Raw genomic sequence first — 22,655 nt, 5'->3', positions numbered from 1 at the left:
GGCCGGATAACCCAAGCCTTTGTCAGATTTAAATATGAATTTGGGCCATCCATATGCCTTTAAGATTTACCTTATCTTATAAAGGTACTGGAATACCTTTCGTCTAGTCATTCAAGAAAAGATAATCATAATATTTTTGAAATAGTTTAAAGATCAAAACTGTAAAGGTATTAGAAGAAAATATAAAGTAATATTTTATAATCTTTGGTGGAGAAGATGTTCCTGAGCAAAATCAACATTCTCAATATATTGACAGCTTCAACAACATACAAATTAAAAACTTCTATAAATTTTTAAGACAAATGTCAAGAGGAGAGGGACATTATTTGCAACATGTGACACGTGAGTTAATATTTTTATACATGAAGAGAGTCAAAAACCAATCAGGAAAGGGTGAATACCCCAACAGGAAATTAAGATCACAAACAATGCACAGGGCGGGGGAGTGGAGGGAAAGATGGTCAATAAGAAGACAGCAAGATGCTTCCCCCACTAGGACTCAGAAATGCAAATTCAATGAGACCATTTTTCACCAATAAGACTGGCAAGTATTCAAGTGACTGATACTATCCAGAGCTGGTGAGTAGATGGGGAAGGCACACTCCCACATCCAGTTAGGGGGATGTAAACAAATGTACTTTTCTGAATGACAGTCTGGTGATATGATCTAAAACGGTCAATGTGTTTGCCACTGGACTCAGAAATTCCACTTCTACAAATTTATCCTGAGGGCATCATCAGACAACCTTGCAGAGATGTATTTACAAGGATACTTGTCACAACCCTGTTTAATAGACATGCCTTAAATGTACCTCACGGGATGAGGGTGAGGTTGTATTGTAGCACATACAGTGTATTATCGTACAGTTTTAAAAATAGTAGAAAGATCTATCTTGATAGATATAATACAACTTTCATGATATGTTGACCAGTGAAAAATAGCAGTTTACAATATCTATACATAGTAAGACCTGGAAGGCTATATAACTGTAAAGATTAACTAAAGGTTACTACCAATTATCACTGGGTGACAGAATAACTGGTGATGTTCATTTTCTCCTTTGAAATTTTATTCACTCTCTGAGTTTTTTCACAATGAGCGTGTGCTATGCTCATGACCAGAAAACAAAAATAAAACTGAAGATGATGGTTTTTATTTAAAAAAAAAAAAAAAAAGGATTTACTTTTTCTCCAAAGAGAAAGGATCTTTATGGACAAAGATACTTAGGACCAAGAAGGAAATAAGAAATTCTGGAGTATTTCCCTTCATCTTGGGAAACTTTGTGCAGAGTCTAGACCCCACGAATGCATATATTGCAGCTTTTTCTGGAAGCTCACATTTTACTAGTACCGAATTCTCACTGATTTGCAAGAAGGAAAGATAATGTGGCTTCCCAGGTAGTCACTGCTACCGGCCTGTTAGGCCACTTAAAGAAAGTGCGACTGCCTTCTCAGGAGCCTTGGAACTGCAGCCGCCCTGTGTCACAAGCGGCCACCTCACTGGCAGTGTGTGGTCACGCGCTCTGCAACGAGGACCCGTGACTCCAGAGACAATGCTGAGCTAGGGGCTGCAGAATTTGCTTGCCTCCCTGCCACCTTCTGTACGACCTCAGTCTTAGTTTCGTGACCCAAGGACACATGTGCAGAAATACAGACAACAGTTGCAGGCTGAAGGAATAAAACTCCTTAGGCTTAGAAATTCTCAATTGCCCAGTGTTTCTTATGTATTTGTTTGTTTGGTTTTGCTAACTTCAGTCCAGATGACATCTAAAACAAAACACTTCTCTCTGCGTATCTCCGGAGTCTTCACCGGCTTCCGGGGCACTGGAACTAGGTAATGAAGAAGGAACTGACTTGCAGTCGATGTCAAGTCAAATCGACGCCAACCTGGTTTTCTCAAAATCAGTGGAGCAGAATGGTCCATCAGCGGTTCACACAGAGGTCAAAGACTTGACTGACTTCTGATTTGTTTGAAAAATCTTACTTAACATACCATTTACCCTGCAAAAGCTCATTCTCCTGCTTTTGAAAAATTATTCCAATAGAATGATATTTTGTGATAGCATTTTTCAGATCACTGGTGACAGAATTTCTTAAATAGAATAACATCCTGTTATTTGGAAAACATTTAAAACTAAACTAATGCTATATGTGGCAAATTAGGCATGCAGATTAACAGCATGCATTCATCTGGGAAATTCAATATGAGATCGTATTTCCAATGCAGTTGCATACCAGCAAAGATGTTCATCTTCTGATGCATTCTTGCTCAAAAGTTCCTAGACGGAGCCAAAAATACAAAGCATTCACCTTTTTCAAAAATATTTTAATAATATGGGAAAAGTGTTCTCATTGAACTTTGAGACAGGAGGGTTTTGAAAAAGAGGATTTGGCAAAGAGGACAAAAGAGTGAGCAGAGAGAAAGAAAGGTGATTCCTTGTGTTCTCTACCTGGAAGCGGTACCCAGGGCAGTGATCCATGCTTGGAAAATGCCAGCAAAAAAGGAGAAGGGGTTTTTCCTGGTCACTAGAAAGTAAATTAAAGGGAGAAAGATGCCCCCATGGATGATGAGGCCCACAATCACCGTGACCATGTACATCCCCAGTTGCCTAGCAACCACTTCTAAGTCCTTGATTGCAATGATCTTCCCACAAATCAGGCAGGCGATACCCAGGGGAGAGTACCTGAAAAACATAAAAGAAGAAAAAACGCATTGAAGAGATCGTTGTGGGATTCAGAACTTAAATCTGGGCCCTCCCATGTACTGCACCCTGAGGAGAACCCTTCCTGTTTCTGTACAAAGGGTTCTGCTCAGAGAGGTCATGGGAGTCTGTAGATCTCTACTTTACTTCAGAACAACTGCATCATCTGCAATCTGTTCGATGGATCTGGTGGCCCCTGCTCTGATGAAAAATCCAAAAGCAAATGTGGTTGCCCAGTTGATTTTTAGGAACAGCCAAGACAAGTCTTACCATCTCTTAGGTAAGCACCAAACGAAAAGCTGAGAGACACACAGGTTACGTCTTTGAGAATCTTGTTCGATTTCTGTTTTCCATAGCTCCTCCCTTGAAAATTGGGAATAAAATTCGAGTTTCTCCAAAAGCTCATTCGAGTTTCACCAAGCTATCAACTGGTGTTTGTAAATTTACTTTGTTTTTGCCTTGCAATAGAAAATATATTAAAATGAAAGAGAGATCTGCCAAAACAAGAAAACCATCCGAGCCAAAGAGCACATTGAGAGCAGTGTGGTTTCATTCCATCGGAGTCTAACAGGGCCTCTCTCCATGCTCACTCCAACAATAACGCTGGCTACCCTTCGTCACACTTCAAGCAGTACGGTGAGAGCACCACACCTATCGCCTCAGTTAATTCTTACCACACCCTAAAATCTAGGTCTCATTATTCCTATTTGGCAAATGAGGAAATTGAGGTTCAGAAAAGTTAAATCACTGGCCCAAGATCACGAAACCAGGAAGCAGGAGGAGAACACTCTCAGATCTGTGAAACTCCACGACTGAGTGTTTTTTCCCCTACCAAGCCAAACCACTTCTCTTCCAGGAGCAATCGAAGCTCTTTGTAGATAAGCAGACAATTTACCATACGCCAATTTATCCTGTGTAAGCTTATTTCATATTTCCATATTAGTATTATTTTATGGAGAGCTTGGAAACAATTTCCTGCTGTCCCCACTCTTGAGTAAGCTAACCATGTTCTTGCTCATCTTGGACGTATTTTTTGCCTGTGCGGCACATCCCTTTTTTACTACCCAATCTGGTGTTATTAGAGCATGAGCTGGTTCAGCCTGTGACACTTTCTGACTGAAATGAAAATATTTGTGGGAAGGTTGATACTTTATAAAGAATTATGAACACATTTGAGAAAACCACTGTGTGGAAAATGAAGTCTCGGGACAAGGCTCCCAGCCGGGGTTAAGGGAGTCAGGAGAGGGAAAGGGACACCAAAGCCAGATGTGGTGGTTCTGCAGTTGTGCCTGGAGCTAGCCCTTTCCTGGGTTAAAGAAAAGCTGTGAGGAGTAGCTGAGAGTCATAGACACAATTACACAAGACACGGAGCTAGTCCGCCCACTTACCAGCTCTATGACCTTGGTTAGCGACATCTTCCCATTTTACAGATGAGCATGTTGAGGCTTAGAGAGGCTAACTCCAACCTCATGGGGTTGCTGCGCGGATCACATTTTTGAACACACATATATATGCACTGTCAACAATGCCTCCCCCATCCCTGTCATCACCATTAGTTCCTGACTCCTGGCAAAGGAATCCCTTGTGTGTTCTGTTTCAGACATATACCCCATATCCTCTCATCACCCATACTTAATGAGTCAAGTCTGAGTTAATGAGCTTTTCTAAAACATCTCACAGCCTACTGCCACCCAACTGCAGATGTTTTTATGAGCACTATATTTTCTCAAGAGGAAACTTCATCTGAAAGAACTGATTTGTAACTGACACTAATTAGTTAAAACATTAGCATAACTGCTTTCTTCCCTGAGGAGCATCTAGCCTGTAGCCTCCACTTATCTTTTCCCTGGGGTGAAGGCTGGCCAATGTTTGAGGGCTGCCTCCACAGGCATTAGGGAGCCATGTCGTTAAACTCTTAGCTTTCCCGCCATTTTACATTTTCTCCTGGTGTGCCCATAGTCATGACATCTCATAGATCAGTAAGGAGTCTCAGGGGCCAGCTCTTTGTTCACTGGGATTGTAAATAAGCTGAGCAGAACGCATCTTCCGATAAAGCCAACAGGCATTTATCTTCATAAACCAAGAGATCAATTTTTTCCCAAGCACCAGTTACCCCTTGAAGATGTCCAGAAAAACACAAATACGAGCTGTTTTGGGTGCCATTCAATTTTCCTGCTCTTTTGAGACAAGCAGTTTGTAGAATGGAGAGAAAATGCTTTCAGGGCTTTTTGCCAGGGAAGTCTAGCTATAGAGTCCCCCTGGAGAACACATCTGAGCCTGAGCCAAATGGATGAGAGGGGTAACAGGTTACCTCCGGAGCACTCAGCTCGCTGGAAGAAACATGAGTTCCCACTCTAAATGGAGAGCATTATTCAAAGGCCATAAGGTTAGGGTAAATAAATAGGGCAGGCAGGGGCCCTACTTAACCCAAACACCTTGGTCTCCAGGATTAGAATTAACATCAATTAGGAAAAGGAAAGAGCCTTTGTTCTGAGATGCCTTTTACATTACTTCCCTGCACCTGTTTTCAAAACAAGTAGGTTAAGCCTCCACTCAGAATTTTGAGTTCCTGGGTTTCCATAATAATGAATTATCTCATTCAAAACGACACTCCATGGAAAAGAAAGGGCTAATGCCCAGGGTCCAAGGTCACCACTGAAAGCTTCTGAGAGGAAACAATCAGAGCCATAAACCAAAGTGCATAAAGAGGCTGAGAGCTCCAGTGAGCCTTCTGAAGCCACAGGATGCTGAGTAATTGCTAGACCAGTTTCTAAATGAGAAGGACACGACTACAGAGCTAGAGCGAGGGAATGGCTTCCATGCTGCCCTGAGACTGGCTGTATCCTCAGCACTGGGCACTGTTTTCAAAGCCACTGATTCATCCAGGATTGGCCTGCTGAGTCTTCTTTTTTTTTTTTTTAATTATTTATTTATTTTCTTTTTTGTGTGTGTGAGGAAGATCAGCCCTGAGCTAACATCCATGCTAATCCTCCTCTTTTTGCTGAGGAAGACCGGTTCTGAGCTAACATCTATTGCCAATCCTCCTCCTTTTTCTCCCCAAAGCCCCAGTAGATAGTTGTATGTCATAGTTGCACATCCCTCTAGTTGCTGTATGTGGGACGCGGCCACAGCATGGCCGGAGAAGCGGTGCGTCGGTGCGCGCCCGGGATCCGAACCCGGGCCTCCAGTAGCGGAGCGCGCGCACTTAACTTCTAAGCCACGGGGCCGGCCCCGAGCCTGCTGAGTCTTTTTCTCACTGTTGCATCATCCCTTCTTGCCTCCACCCACAGTCCTTGTCATACTAAGGTTCCCACCAAGATGCCCCTCCCAGGTCTGCTACTCCACAGTCGTAAATTCATACACAGCACTTGACATACCCAGAACTCAGGCAGCGTCTCTGTGCATTCATAGACACCTGCTTCAGAATCACCTGGTCTGCCTGGTAACAAAATGGATTCCCTGGGCCCACCACATACCTACGGAGTTAGAGTTAGAATTTCCTGGAGCTAGCCTTGGGGCATTTATATTCTAAACAAGTTCCCCAGGTAATTCTGATGTGTTTGTAAACCAGTGTTTCAAGGAGTAAAATCTGATCTGCAACTGATAAAGTGCAGATATTACTAGGTTAGCCTTTGGAAACCATTTACTTTAGCTCAAATTTATTCAAGACCTTTGGTCTTGATGGTGCTCAGGGCAAGCTACCCCAGGAGGCACCACTCTGGTATGTGGATTATTTCAAGCTGAAGACAATAAGGACTCAGAGAACTCAGAAAGAATATTTGAGTTTCCCCTCCCAAACTGCCTAAAGAATTTAAAACAAAAGATCTGTTTCAGGAAGGAGTTATTATCATGATGGCTGTAAAGATAATGTAGGATAGAGGTTACAATAGGAAAGGCACCAAGCCCTTTTTATCAAAAACTCTATCTCTCCCTGACCACAATATCTATAGATGACCCTGAGAAGAGTTGTCAGGCAAACATTTGCATTTATATCTCCATGTGAGTTGTCTTCTTTCCCTCTGAGGTCCCAGACCACTACCCACCCCCAACACCTTCCTCGCCTTTAGCTACAATACTTAAGCGGGCAGCTTAGACAGAGGGACGAGTTGCTCATTTCTGAGTTCTCCCATGTATACATGTTATTAAACTTGGTATTATTTTCTCCTGCTAGCCTGTTTTGTTAATTATTTGGCCAGCCATAAGAACCTTAAGGAAAAGGGCAGAGGGAGATTCTCCCTCTCTCCCGACAGACTTAACCCACTAAAATAGTTAATTCGGGACTTTCAGGCACTGCACAGATGGTGGGACAGATGCCTGGAGTGGAGGTAAGTGGAGGGACTTCCTCAGTCCTGCCATAAAGCCACTCTGGTTTGGTCCCACACATTTCCAGTAGCAACACCAGGGCACCAGTTTGGGATGGGTCCCAAGAGAACCCAGAATTGGAAAAGTCTGTCAATACAGAGTTGAACACACATCCCAAGAGTTACCTAAAGGTGCTGTCTGGACTTAGGCTCAGGAAGAAACACAAATCTCCATTTTTCCCAATCCAGTTAGGGAGAGGTATTCTGGCTATCCAAGGAGTGACTTTTGCTGAGAGTTACCATATGTGGATTAGAACTTTTCAACAGGATATTGTGAAAATCAGCTCGTAGAGTCTTCAGGCTTATAACCCTCCAAGGATTTCCTTTTGCAAATAAATAACTCATCACAATTGCCTACAGGGCCCTGTGGGATCTGCCTCCTGCCCACCCCTCCAACTTCACGGCCTTCCATCCCCCTCTCATCAACCAACCACACTCCAGCCACTCCAGACCTTCATTCTGACCCTCAAAAATCTTTCACTTGCTGTTTCCTCCCCTGGAAAATTCTCTTCTCAATTCTTCATGGAGCTGCCTCCCCCTCATTCTTCAGGTCTTCTTCAAAAGTCACTTTCCCAGACAGCCCTCTCCCGGCCCCTCCTGATGGAGTTCACTCCCTACTTACATCCACCCATCACTCTCTGTCTCCTTTCCTGTTTATTGACGTTTTAGCACTGATTACTCTCTGAATTCTTATTTGCTTCCTTTAATTTTTCCCTCTCTCCTTTCACTAGAATGTAAACTCCATGAGAGCAGGCATCTTTCTCTCTTATTCACCATTGTATCTCCAGTGCCTAAAATCACCAGTTACTGGCACAGAAGAGGTGCTCAAAAAATATTTATAGAGTGAAAGGATGGATGGATGGGTGGATGGATGGATGGGTGGGTGGATGGGTGGGTGGGTGGATGGGTGGGTGGGTGGACAGACGGACGGACGGATGAATGGAAGGAAGGAAGGAAGGAAGGGAGGGAGGGAGGAAGGAAGGAAGGAAACCAGGGGAGGGAGAGAGGGAGGGAGGGAAGGTGGTGGGTTAATGAGAGGGAACTGGAAGAGCAGGCAGAGATTTCACTTCTCACTTTACGTTTCTATAGTGGTTAGATTGTGAAAAGTTTTACTTTCTCTTTAAGTTTTTAGATTCTGAAAAGAAATGTTTTAAAGAAATTTGCAAAAAATGAGGATATGAAAATCACACTAAAATTACGGGTTTTTTTTTTGATGAATCAGAGGGCTGTGCGGACTTCTTAAAGAATTAATGAACACAAAGAAACAAAGGATTGAATTGATGCTAGTAATGACCATCACAAAATAAAGACAATAATAATACTAATTCATGTGAAGGGCTTAGACAGGTCCTGACACACAGGAAATGCTCCGTGACTATTGGTCACAATTTCACTTAATTCCCACAGCAACCCTACGACATGGATTCTACAATCAACCCACGCTACAGATCAGGATGCTGGGGTTTAGAGCATACCTAACTTATCTAAAGTCACACAGCTAGTAATAGGAGGGTCCTGGATTCAGGCCAGGCTGCCGTCAGACAGAAGCTGAGTTGGATACACTTCCACACAACGCCCGTAACTCAGGCTGTGCCACACTGGGCACACTAACCTCTGTGCCTCGTCTCCTCAGCTGGGAAACAGGGCTAATAGAAGGACCTATTTTGCTAGGTGCGATTGTGAGGAAGAAATGAGTTACTGCATGTCAAGTAATTGGAATAGTATCAAGCATATAGCAGGAATTTGGTAAATCTTAGTTATGATGTAATAATAAGTATAATAAAAATAATAATAATTACCTTCTCAATAATAAATGGGTACTGCACAGTAATTGAAATAGTACTGAGTATATAGCAAGAATTTAATAACTCTGTTATAATTTAACAATAATAATTATTAGAATAACAATAATCTCCTCAATGTGATATTATCTATTATTACCATGCTTACTACCACGTAGAGAAGAATACAAAAGAACTCTGATTATTTAAGCTTTGAGGGGTCAAAGAGTGGTTGGCAGTTTTATCCAGAACCCTCTCACACACATCGTTATCAAATGCCGATGCTGACAAGGCAGCTCAAGAATGACAGAAATGTGTAGAATTGACCTCTCATGCCATGTAACACCCTCCTGACTGTTTGCCTAGATGAGGTGACTGAACAGCTGTCAGAAATCCTTCCGTAGGTCTGATTCCTGCCTCACAATTGCTCTTCATCTCCCGGGATATGATGCTAAATCTTCAGGAGTTTTGGTTCAGTGAATAGGAAACTTCTTGATCCACACCACCCTGCATCCCTGGGGAGAAGGGAGGCTACACTTTATCCCATGACTTGTCTGATTTTCTAGAAGATTCCCTTTCCTTCAAGGGCTCAGTAGAAATAACGTTTCTGCAGATGAAGGAAAAAACTTTCATATATTGCCCACACCACTGGCATCATAACGCAGAAATATGAACTTCATATTTAGATCAAGGATGCTCACTCTGCTAGAAATTCTAGGAAACAAAGGTAGACCCTAATGTTTAATAGCACGATGCCTACTCTGCTTTATGTATTATCATTTATTAAACTCTCAGTAGGCTCAGAACAGATCTAAAAGAATTTAAACATATTTTTTTACAGCATCACTATGTGTGTGACTCTAAATCTTCATACAAAAGAAATATTCAGAAATCTAGCATTGCCTGGGAAGTTGAAGAATCAGGCCAATAATGGAAACGAACACATCCTTTTACTGGCATCCTGTCTATGTTTTAGAAGAGCGATAAAGCAATGATCTGAACCAGCCAGGTCTATTAAATATGGTGAACTCATGAGGAACATCTTCTTGATTCAGATTCTGGGGCCTTCAGCTAGCCCACTCATTCCTGAAGTTTTAGTAAGAATTTACTACAGGCACATCACTACGTTTGGTTCTTTGGAGGAAAAAAAAAAATAAGAACAGATTTTTCGCTTGTAAGGTGGGAGTAGGGGCCAAAGAAAGGAAGAAGAGTTCAGGAAGGCAGAATTCCAGTGGAAGGTACCACACAGAAGAGGAAGAGGATCAGACGAGGCCTGGGGAAGGTGGGTAGGACAGGAGCGTGCAGACACGGGGAATTTGTACCCAGAATTCCCGCCGCAAGAGGAACACAGACGGAGTTTGGTCTAATAACAGTTTTATTGTTTTCTAGGCAGGTACACAGCACCATCATGGGGGTCTGAAACAAATGCATGAAAAATCTTTCCATCTGATAGATACAGGACATTAGAAGGTTCTAGTGATTGAAGGCGGCACAGCCTCCTTGATGAAGGAGTTGACACTCATGCTTTCCTGGGCCACCCAAGATTTCAGAACCACTGACCATAAACACACGTGAAATGAAGTGGAGACAACACTGCTTTGATGATCCAAACAAAAAAACCCCACCCACTTCGCATCAAGGATTTTGACATCAATATGAACTCCAGTTTTTCTCTTGCTCTGGCTATATAAACTTAGGTGAGTTAATTCACCTCCATGAGCCTCAGTTGCCTTTTCTGTAAAATGGGAATAATAATGCCATCTCTGAAGGGTTATTGGGATTACATTTGATGGATATTAAGCACCTATCATGGCTCTTGGCAGATAAAAGGAAATCAATAAATGATAGCGTTTATTATTATAATGATCGTGATGATGTTAAAGGATCAAGAGTTAGTGTCTCTGGACCACAGTTTTCTCTTCTGTAAAACAAGAGGGTGAGACCAGATTTCCAAGAGCACTTACAGTTCTAACATACCTCTGTGATTTCACTTCCGCTTGCATGGCCTGAGAATGGCCTCTTTTTTTCTCTATATGAGTCGTGAGTGACCCAGATCTAAGACACATTGCCTTGGGACACCAGAATATGGGAGCCGTGGTTCTTACACACACCCTGGGTCATGCCATATCCCTGCTATCTTGGGTTTATTTTAGTATTTCCTGATACTGCTCAGTTTCAGTATTATTGATTGGTTTTTCCAGCTTGTCTCTGTCTCTTTTTTTTCGTCAAGGGCATGAACCGGCAAACTTTTTATGTAAACGGCCAAATAGTAAATATTTTAGGTTTTGCAGGCTACACAGTCTTGGTCAGAACTACTCAACTCTGCTGTTCAGCACAAAAGCAATCCTAGACAATATATAACAAATGGGAGTAGCTACATTCCAATAAAACTTTATTTATGGGAACTGAATGTGAATTTCACGAAATTTTTTTTGTGTTGTGGAATATTATTCTTCTTTTGATTTTTTTTCAGCAAAATAAAAACACGAAACCCCTACTTAACTCATAGTCCATAAAAAACAGGTGGCAGATAGGAATAGGCCCACAGGCCATTCCTGTGGTTTTCTGACCCATTTTCTAGAAGAAGCTCCAAAAAAGAATTTCACCCCTTTCTCAAAGGCTTTCTGGAGAGCCCTTTACTTGGTCCACACCCACCAATCCTGTCCTGCTGGGAGGGCTCCTGTGTCTTCTGGGGACCCCAAAGACCTTCTCACACCCTCACAATGAACTAAGAGCTAGCCCACTCACCACATGATCATGATCACTAACTTCATGACGATCTCATTCAAAATGTTGAAGAATTCCACCATCAGCTTGGCCTGCTCTCCCATCTTCCCCATGGCGATGCCAAAAGCAATGAAAAATCCTATCAGACCTGTTGGGTGAATCACATTACACAGAAGGACAAATCGTAAAGCACGTTTCTTCTCCCTCGTTCTTTACCACTCCCGACGTACAGAGCCATGTTCTCACTGTCTGTCACTCTATGAATTAGGCATTGAAAGACAAAAGCATCCTATTTCACACACAAAGTGCCTTTCCCCTGGATAATTATGGCTTTCCTTTACATTTCCCACATGAGCAAGTTGAACCGTACGCACTGCTGGTTCCTTGAAGAAAATGAACACATTTTCACTCCCAACTAAAAAGTATTCTCTTCCCGCTCCTCCTCACTTATAAAATCATGTGCAAGCAGATTCCATTAGTACACAGATTAAGGAGGGAAGGCTTGCTGGGACTTGGGGATTATCATGCAAACTCTGGAGCCAATATTGGAAGAGCAGAGACCAATTAGCCAGTAAAGTCTCTGCCAGGGTTATGTCTATATTGGTTTGGTGTTATCCCAAATCAACTCATGGCTGGAATGCTTCACTCTAGAAAAATCCTGAACATAAGATTATCTGTCTATTGCTACCTGCCTAATGTGAGAGGGAGGAGGAATGTCGAAAAATCAAATGGAAAGCAATGGGAAACCCAAAACAGTTGGGAAACCCCAACTGACGCAGTTCCTTGGATTTAACCTGTTATTTCTTAATTCGTCATAATTCTTTTCATGGTCAAAATGGTTAGAATGCTTTCTTTGTTATTTTACTTTTTTCGGGAGCATCAAGACAGAACACAGCTTTGGCCACTTCCCAGCCCCTCAGCCCTCTCCTCCCTTCACTTGGTGTCCATCTAAATGGAGCCCCATCCCAGACTCCAGGGTCAGTCCTAATCCCAGGCTGGAAGGATTTGAGGAGCTCTGTCCCCACCTCTTGATGGCAGCGTCAAACTGCACCAGGTTCTGGACCAACTTCAGCACCAACCTCGAGTCTCATGCGGTGTGGGCTTTGGCCACATCCCCCGCACCTGGGTATCTGTCCTGGGAACCCGCCTGATACTTGAGTTCCTCCTTCTGGCTTTTCTCTCCCTAGAGGATTCCCTCCCGCCACCACTCCTTTCCCCCTCAGTGTCTCACCCCCCGAGCTGGAGTCTTACCCAGACCTGCCAAGGGACTGGGGTGCACTACGTGGCTCACGGGCGTCCCCATTACTGCCTGTGATTTCCAGTCACCACGTGCCTCGCCACCCCCGACCCAGTACTGCGAGTCCTGAGGCTCTGATTCTGACTACTTGCGTGGACTACATATCAATGTCACTGTTCCCTTGGCTATAAGACTGCTTGCCCATCTGACTTTTCTCTGAACTGCAGTATGGACCATCCTGTCTTCTCTCTCTCTCCCTCCTCTTCCCCACCCCTACCCTGCCCCAGTTTAGCAGGCCTAAATTCCAGTCCCTCTCTATTATATCCAGTTTCCTCGGTGTCCAGTTATGTCCGGAGTCTTGAGCTACATCAGGTAAGTATAGTACTACAATTTGATTGTCTTAGCGGGGAATTCTTCCTCTCTGAATTTCTGATTGTACCTTTTCCCTAGTCACCAAAACCACTCGCCTCCCCACACAAAGCCCGAACCAACCCAGACTGTTCACTACCCTTCACAGGACCCTTTCTCTCTTCAGTAGAAAGAATCCAGCATTTGCCCTCAGGACTGTTAATCCTTGGTATTTAATATTTCCCCTTTTCAGGTCTTGGCCAGAAAGATTGACAAGTGACTTACAAGTGAGTTATTGGCCCAGTAGAGATGAAGGCTTAGTGAGAATTAGATCCAGGAGAGAGTGCCCTAGTTCTGCAGTAATGTATGACATCAAATCCAGGCTGTTCCCCAGGCCTTCGCTCAAACCCATGGAGATGAATTTGCTAGGTGTGGTGAGAAATCATCTGTGAACATTCTGGCTGTGAATAGCTAGTATTGCTTGGTTAACTTCATTTGGAAATTTTAAGAGAAAATGCACAAGGTCTCAAGGTCCCAAGAACTGGAATAAAAAAGCTCCCACCTCAGGGCCAGCAGAAACTGGCCACATCCATGAGGACAATAGCGAGACGCTGACAGGAGCAATCTCCAGCAGGAGTTGAGCTAAGTGATTGGAATTAGGGTGGGACCCAGAAGGGGTCTGAGGACTTTTTGGAAAGAAATGAGTCCTTCAAGAAGTGGGAGGCCAGGGCCAGGGCTTTATCTGCACATATTGCAATGCTTGATCCTCGGGACTTTCCTAAGCCAAAAATAAAACCAAAGAACAAAACAGCCACCATCTCCACCCTTGGAAGACCATGGAAAGAACCTTATTGCAGCCATGATTTGTAAATGGGAAGTTTCTCAACAGTCTAACTTCTCTTGGCTTTCCAGAGCTGCAATCTGCACTTGGAAACCCACGTCCAGCTTGGCATTTCCCTCTATAAACAATACCTCACTGAACTCATTCACTGGAACAGGGCTGTTTCATTTGAACAAGGCCCTCTTAGACTTGGTCATTAGGGTTGAAAGAGTAGTGAGTTGTGTTGAAACTTCCCAGTACAGCCAAAGGTCATGTGACTTCCCAAAATCCACCAAGACTCTGGAAACGACCACGAAAGTCTTCTGAATGATTCACCCCAAAGCTTTGGCCCCGTTACTCATGGCCTCAACCTTCCCCGGAGTGTGAAGAAGACTATGGGGCCACTTTGACCACGGGGGTTGGGTCTTTCATTATGACCTGCCCGAAGGGACCAAGGGGAGTTGGAAAGGTCCTGAAATGGTCGTGGGTATCTGGGCAGTGAGAGAGAAGAGCTACTCAGGGGCGGATGCTAAGGATATTTGCAAACCCTCCTTCTCAGAGGAACTCTCCCACTTTCTCCCTCCTCTCACCTCCCACTGATTGTCAACAATGTTTATTGATCTCACACTGCCTGGCAACCTAGTCAGCTTATCTCCTCCCTCACTCTTACCCAACCTGCTTCCTCCCAAGCCAGACAAAAATGGCCCTCCACTTTTCAGTGGCTGGGCAATCCTGCTCCCTCTACCTCCTCCTCTCCACCATTCTGGATGAGTAAGGGGCAAGTTTATCAAATTTAGAACAAACAAACAGGACACCAGTTAGGTTTCTGAACATCAGATAAATGTGAAGAATTTTTTAGCATAAGTATGTCCCATGCAATAGTTGAGACATACTTACACTAAAAAATTTGTTGTTGTTTATCTGAATTCACATTTAACTGGACATCCTGTATTTTATCTGACAACCCTACTAAAGAGACAAGGGCACTTAATCTCCTAGATGACAAAGTGGAAGGACCACCGAGCTCATCCATTTCTAAACAGCTCTCACTCAAATACTTAGAAATCTTGCTTACATGGGTCAACATACTTCTTCCACCCAGATTGCCCATTTCTCCCAGCTTATGGCCAAATGTCCTTCTTTCTTGCCTTGGGGATGACATTCTAACAGTGGATGAGGGTTACGATGGGGAGTGGGCCCAGGGGGTGGGTGGGGAGAGAACTGGGCAAACTGGAGCCACCCACGTGATGGTGAGACTCCATCCTCTGACTTTTAACAATGATAGTAGCTCACGTGAATAGAGCATATGGCGTGTTCTATGTGCACAATCTCATTTAATCCTCATAACTATCTATAAGAGAAATGCCAATCTCATGCCCACTTGACAAATGAGGCTCAGAGAAGTGGAACCACTTGCCTACAGTCAGATAACCAATCAGTGGTCCATAAAGGATCCAAACCCAGGTCTGTCCACCTGCAGAGCTGAAGAACCCCTGGGACGGTGTGCTAAGACGGCTCCAGGCTAGGGGAAAGGACTCATTGGAATCCCAGAAAATTACACAAGATAATCTCCTTTTGATAAGCTCCTTTTGACACCAACGCTAATGCTTTACACTCCTGATAGCATTGCATTTGTTTACAGACTGTGAGAGCTGGGGTGGGACATTCCCCATGCACAGCACACCACTGGTACAGAAGGGCAGCTCAAAAAAATATGCTTAAGACATGAAAGAATTGGATGTGTAACTTCATGAAATGGAGTCAGAGAAAGTGACTTGCCAGTGCCATGCAGAAAGTCAGGGCATATGCCCAATGAACGTGAATCCCCTCTTTTTTCCCATAACCAACCTCTAGCTGTAATGTCCCCTCATGGTCTTGCTCCTGCCCATCTCTCTCTTCCTCTATCTCTCAGCTGTCAGTCCCAATGACCCTCCCCAGAGAGAGCCTCCTGCTCCACCTAGAGGACAGCAGAGCGACTGGCTTTCTGAGAAGGGAGTGAAGGATGCCGAGGTGCTGAGAAGCAGGAAAGGCTGGCCACCGGTGGGAAAGCAGAGGTGCCTCCCCCAGGGAGGTGGATACTAGGTTGCCTACCTAAGACATTCATGCCGTCCTTGAACTCCAGGCCCTTCTTGATGACCACGCTCGTTTCCTCAGGTGCCTCCGTCACAGTCTCGTTCAACAGGGAGATGACAGCGTTGGTGGCATTGCCCTCCTCATCTGACAGAGGTGCCACTAGGACTTTCTTCGTCACTGTTTGAATCTAATGGAGTGGGGAAAAAAAATAAAGATGAGGTTTGGTCTAAAAGGTCACGAAAAGCCTAGCTACTTACATATTTTAAAGATCCCACTATGTTAAAAAATAATTAAGAAATGCCAAAACAAAGTTATGAAAATTGGGGAATATTTTATATGTTCATGTTTGACAAAGTGATGTTTTGTTACACAAACACAGTGGGATACGCTAGTCCTCATCGCACAATAATTACAGGATTAATCACATTTATTTGTAACGTGTGATCCAGTAACGGGACACAAGCTCCAAGTTGGGAGATGGACGCCTGCTTCTTTTGTTCCACGATTATAGCTCTGCACCGCAGAGACAATATCGAACGCCCAAGGAGGATGCTCTTCATCATTGTGAGACCCAGTTGGAGGACCCTCCTGGCCCCTGTAGATGGGCCCCGGATCTGGTCAAGAATAGGAGGGCGAGGGTCAGATCAGCACCTTACAACCCGCCTGTTTTGCTCCTTCCTGCCTGGTTCCTGTCAGGCAGAGTCTTCACAGACCCACTCTCACGTGGGCTCCTTCCAGACCCAGGCTCTGCTGGAATCTCCATCTGGGTGCCAGATGTGCCAGCTGCCAGAAGCCGCCATGGCAGGGACGTTGGCTTATATTTCAGATCCAAATGTAAGGTGGGAAGACACCCACTGCTTCTGGACAGTGATGCCAAGCCTTGTTCTATGTTCCCCAGGCATCTCTGTGCAAATGGCCTCCCAAGAACCTCTCATACCATTCCTTAACATCTGTAGCAGCCATCCTATTTTTAAAGGTACCAGGCACTCTGTATGCAGAGCACTGTGAAAACTTACATCTGAGCCGCTAGAAACACTACCTCCAAGGGTCTTAAAATAGAACTCATGCAGAATCCTGGAATGTCAGTGCCCGCACACGGTAGGCAACAGATGGCTGAACCCTGAATAGATACAGAAGAGGAGGTATGGAAAAGTCAAGCGACTTGTCAGACATCGTAGAGTTATTGGCAGAACTGGGACTTCAACTCAGATGGCCTGACCACCACTGAGTTCTTTCCACCACCTGTGCTGCAGGATAAACTGTGTGGACCCAAAGCTACTGCAGCTGGGCCCAAGAGTAAGCAAGGCTGAACTGAGCAGCTATCCGAGTTGGAGAGAAGGGAGCACAGCATCTGCAAGGTGAGGCAGAATGCCTGGCCACCACGTTCTAGCCTGGCCACATGCACTTGTGCAGGGAGGGGGGAAGCCCACGCTGAGCGTGCGAGGGGAGAACAGGCAGGTGTGGGCCCCTGGTCTGGGCAACACTGGCATGAAGAGAGAATGCAGGAGTGATCAGAAGGGAAGCTTCCATGAGCAACCAAATCATGCTCCCAGGAAAAGCGGGGGACCAGAAGCCAACTGTAGACCTACCCTGCGAATGCTAAAGCAGCCAAGGCCTGCGTTGATAGGAGTAATGGTCGTGGACCTAAAGAAACGGTGGCTTCCAGGATCAGGTGGGAGGCCAGGTGCTCCGTGTTTGACATCTATTAGCTCTTAGGTCAACAGGAGCCCCTCGGGGCTCACAGGGCTCAGTAACTAACACAGGACAGAAAGCTAGTTAGTTACTGAGGCAGGATTCAAAATGACTTATGTTTGACTCCAAAATCTGACTTCCAAATAGCACAGGCCAGTGTCTTACGTTGAAAGCGAGGAGACAGAGACACTGAAGCACAGGCCTGGTTCTCTGTCTGAGTTCTCAGCTCAGAGCCTGTCGGGGTTGGACGGCCCCAACTGGGTGCCAGCTCCAATCTATCCGAGTCCAAGCCACCATGCTCTCTCACCTTAAATCCTGCAAAAGCCTGCTCACTGACCTTCCCTCCTCTCCTCCTGTTGACCTGTAATCACCAGGGAGGTATAGCTACCTAGAGCTCAGCCCACATCTATTGTTGCCAGATTGATTGTTTAAAAATAGACAAACAGTCATCTCTCTGCCTAAAACTCTCTTAGAATAAGAACCCAAGTCTGACCTGGCTTCGCAGGTCTGCCTGAGCTGGGCTTTGCTTCCTCCACTCCCTCCACTCCCCACACACTGCCCCACTTCCCTTCTCTGAACACACTCAATACCTTCCAACCTCTGCGGGCATGTGCCTCTGCCTAGCAGGCTCTGCCTTCAGTTCTTCTCAGCCCGGCTCATTCTGATCCCTTATCGTCTCAGCTCAGACGTCTCCCCAAGTCACTGCCTAGCCCAACATCCTGCCTCCAGCCCTCAGTGTGCACTTATCTTAATTTATTTTTTAAAGAAAAGCAGCTTTATTTTTTTATTTTTATTTTTTGCAGGGAAAGAGTCACCCTGAGCTAACATCTGTTGCCAATCTTCCTCTTTTTCTCCCCCCTCCCCAAAGCCTCAATGCATGGTTGTATATCCCAGCTGTAAGTCCTTCTAGTTCTTCTAGATGAGCTGCCGCCACAGCATGGCAACTGACAGACGGGTGGTGTGGTTCTGCGCTCAGGAACCGCACCCAGGCAGCCAAAGCAGTGAGAGCGCCAAACTTGAATCACTAGGCCATCAGGGCTGGCTCCTAATTTTTAGGTATCTTGTGTGTTTGCCCGACTTTTGTTCTGGTCTATTACCTCCCTCACTTCACACATACACAATGTAAGTAAGCTGCACAGGGCAGGGACCCCAACCGTCTCATTCCCTGTGGCATCCAGTGCACAGCAGAGAGACTGGCGCCCAGGATGTGCTCACAAGTTATCGGCTGAAGGAGCAAACACAGATGACTGAATTCCCTGGAAGAAGAGACCCATGTGGTCCCTGTCACTGGGCTTGACTGAATGTGTCAAGCCACACCTTACAGCCAGGTGCTCTCTTGGAAACCTCACGTTGGTTCAGAGTCAGCCCTAAGCAGCAAGCCGGAGGCCTCCCTGCTCTTAAAGACTCAGGTCCTGGCGCCTTGGGTAAGGCCGCCTCCGCTCTGGGGACGGCTCACCTTCTCTTTACGTCTCTAACTCTGGTTGTGAAGCCCTCTCCGCGCCAGGGAGGCTACTTGAAATCACTTCTGGCTGTCCACGGACAGGAGGGCACCTCTCCAGCTCCCTCTCTTTGGTAAGGCAATGCCACTCTCTGAGTTCCCTGTCTCAAACCCTCTTCAAGGCCCTCCTAAACCCGTGGAATCACACGTAGTTTAAGACCCTTTCCTCTGGGCTGCCTGAAGTCTGGCTTAAGGCATCTGCATCCTCCCTCACTTGAGTTGAAGACTCTGTACTACCTTTCCTCTGATCGTCCTAACCCAAAGGGACTGTGACCCCAGGCTTAGCCGGAGGACTAGGGCTCATTCCTCACATGAATTTTCCCAGTGGAGGGGGGATCCAGGGCGGGAAATGGCTCAGTTCTCTATTCTAGTGTTGCGCAGCGCCTCTCGCCATGGGCGGCTATATGCAGAGATTTGCCCATCGACCAAACAGGTGACCAAGCACGAGCATGGTCACCACCACAAAAACTCACTCCGAGCCAGAGCAATAGCTCCAAGTTCCTGCCTGCCTCTCAGTCCTGCCCGACTGACTGAGACAAAGCATCTCCTTCTCACATGGAGCACGGTCAGGACCAGGCACCAGAAGGAGGCCCAAATCTGTCCGTCCCCATCCCTCTCATGCTACCCCACCCCCAGTCTTCTGCAGCTCAGCTCCCAGCAGCTACAGTTCTAGAATGCTGTTTCCAAAATGTTAAGAATAGACTTGGCACCCAATTATGTCTGTCACCCCAAAACAAGCAAATCCATCTTTCTAAGGAGGCTGAAGGGGCAAGCACATTATACAGAAGAGTGCCAGTCAGCATCCCCTTCCCTAGCCTGTTTCCATTCACTCCCCATCCATCTTCCCCTGCCTGGAGTGCCTTCCTTTTTTTTTTTTTTTTTGTTTATTGCAGTAACATTGGTTTATAACATTGTATAAATTTCAGGTGTACATCATTATACTTCTATTTCTGCATAGATTACATTATGTTCACCACCCAAATACTAATTACAACCCATCACCACACACGTGCCGAATTATCCCTTTCGCCCTCCTCCCTCCTCCTTCCCCTCTGGTAACCATCAATCCAATCTCCGTCTCTATGTGTTTGTTTGTTGTTGTTATTATCTACTACTTAATGAGTGAGATCATACGATATTTGACCTTCTCCCTCTGACTTATTTCACTTTGCATAATACCCTCAATGTCCATCCATGTTGTCACAAATGGCTGGATTTCATCGTTTCTCATGGCTGAGTAGTATTCCATTGTGCATATATGCCACAGCTTCTTTATCCATTCGTCCCTTGATGGGCACTTAGGTTGCTTCCAAGTCTTGGCTATTGTGAATAACGCTGCAATGAACACAGGGGTGCATGTATCTTTACGCATTGGTGTTTTCAAGTTCTTTGGATAAATACCCAGCAGTGGAATAGCTGGATCATATGGTAGTTCTATTCTTAATTTTGTGAGGAATCTCTATACTGTTTTCCATGGTGGCTGCACCAGTTTGCACTCCCACCAGCAGTGTATGAGAGTTTCCTTCTCTCCACATCCTCTCCAACATATGTTGTTTCCTGTCTTGTTAATTATAGCCATTCTGACGGGCGTGAGGTGATATCTCATTGTAGTTTTGATTTGCATTTCCCTGATAGTTAGTGATTTTGAACATCTTTTCATGTGTCTGTTGGCCATCTGTATATCTTCTTTGGAGAAATGTCTGTTCAGGTATTTTGCCCATTTTTTAATTGGGTTGGTAGTTTTTTTGTTGTTGAGATGCATGAGTTCTTTGTATATTTTGGAGATTAACCCCTTATCAGATATATGGTTTCCAAATATCTTCTCCCAATTGTTAGGTTGTCTTTTCATTTTGTTGATGGTTTCCTTTGCTGTGCAGAAGCTTTTTAGTTTGATGTAGTCCCATTTGGTTATTTTTTCTATTGTTTCTCTTGCCCGGTCAGACATGGTGCTTGAAAATATGTTGCTAAGACCAATGTCGAAGAGTGTACTGCCTATGTTTTCTTCTAGAAGTTTCATAGTTTCAGGTCTTACATTCAAGTCTTTAATCCATTTGGAGTTAATTTTTGTGTATGGTGTAAGGTAAGGGTCTACTTTCATATTTTTCCATGTGGCTATGCAATTTTCCCAACACCATTTGTTGAAGAGACTTCCTTTTCTCCATTGTACGTTCTTGGCTCCTTTGTCAAAGATTAGCTGTCCATAGATGTGTGGGTTTATTTCTGGGCTTTTGATTCTATTCCATGGATCTGTGTGTCTGTTTTTGTGCCAGTACCATGCTGTTTTGGTTACTATAGCTTTGTAGTATATTTTGAAATAAAGGAGTGTTATACCTCCAGCTTTGTTCTTTTTTCTCAAGATTCCTTTACCTATTCGGGGTCTTTTGTTGTTTCACATAAATTTTAGGATTCTTTGTTCTATTTCTGTGAAAAATGTTGTTGGAACTTTGATAGGGATTGCATTGAATCTATAGATTGCTTTAGGAAGTATGGACATCTTAACTATGTTAACTCTTCCAATCCAAGAGCACGGAATATCTTTCCATTTCTTTGTGTCTTCTTCAATTTCTTTCAGCAATGTTTTATAGTTTTCTGTGTACAGTCTTTCACCTCTTTGGTTAAGTTTATTTCTAGGTATTTTATTCTTTTTGTTGCAATTGTAAATGGGATGGTATTCTTAATTTCTCTTTCTGCTACTTCGTTGTTAGTGTATAGAAATGCAACTGATTTTTGTATGTTGATTTTGTATCCTGCAACTTTACCGTATTCGTTTATTACTTCTAAAAGTTTTCTGGTGGATTCTTTAGGGTTTTCTATATATAAAATCATGTCATCTGCAAATAATGACAGTTTCACTTCTTCCTTTCCAATTTGGATCCCTTTCATTTCTTTCTCTTGCCTGATTGCTCTGGCTAGGACTTCCAGTACTATGTTAAATAGGAGTGGTGAGAGTGGGCATCCTTGTCTGGTTCCTGTTCTTAGAGGGATAGCTTTCAGTTTTTCACCATTGAGGATGATATTAGCTGTGGGTTTTTCATATATGGCCTTTATTATGTTGAGGTATTTTCCTTCTATCCCCATTTTATTCAGAGTTTTTATCATAAAAGAATGCTGTACCTTGTCAAACGCTTTCTCTGCATCTATTGAGATGATCATGTGATTTTTATTCTTCATTTTATTAATGTGGTGTATTACGTTGATTGATTTGCAAATGTTGAACCATCCCTGCATACCTGGAATAAATCCCACTTGATCATGGTGTATAATCTTTTTAACGTATTGTTGTATGCGATTTGCTAGTATTTTGCTGAGGATTTTTGCATTGATGTTCATCGGTGATATTGGCCTGTAATTTTCTTTTTTTGTGTTGTCCTTGTCTGGTTTTGGTATCAGGGTAATGTCGGCTTCGTAGAATGAGT

General features: G+C 44.3%; 1 protein-coding gene across 1 annotated transcript in view; it reads right to left on the bottom strand.

Moving 5' to 3' along the window:
* Positions 1 to 22,655, bottom strand: part of SLC1A2 (solute carrier family 1 member 2) — a 73,232-nt gene that overhangs the window by 26,658 nt on the left and 23,919 nt on the right. The window contains exons 5-7 of the mRNA XM_058527146.1: positions 16,068 to 16,236; positions 11,593 to 11,719; positions 2,451 to 2,684 (exon numbers count right to left, since the gene is read on the bottom strand). Of these exons, the coding sequence (XP_058383129.1) occupies positions 2,451 to 2,684; positions 11,593 to 11,719; positions 16,068 to 16,236 (530 nt within the window). The remainder of the gene's footprint in view (positions 1 to 2,450; positions 2,685 to 11,592; positions 11,720 to 16,067; positions 16,237 to 22,655) is intronic.

Source organism: Diceros bicornis, chromosome 31 (assembly GCF_020826845.1).
Source record: "Diceros bicornis minor isolate mBicDic1 chromosome 31, mDicBic1.mat.cur, whole genome shotgun sequence".
Lineage (NCBI taxonomy): Eukaryota > Metazoa > Chordata > Mammalia > Perissodactyla > Rhinocerotidae > Diceros > Diceros bicornis.
This window is presented reverse-complemented; position numbering and strand designations above follow the sequence as displayed.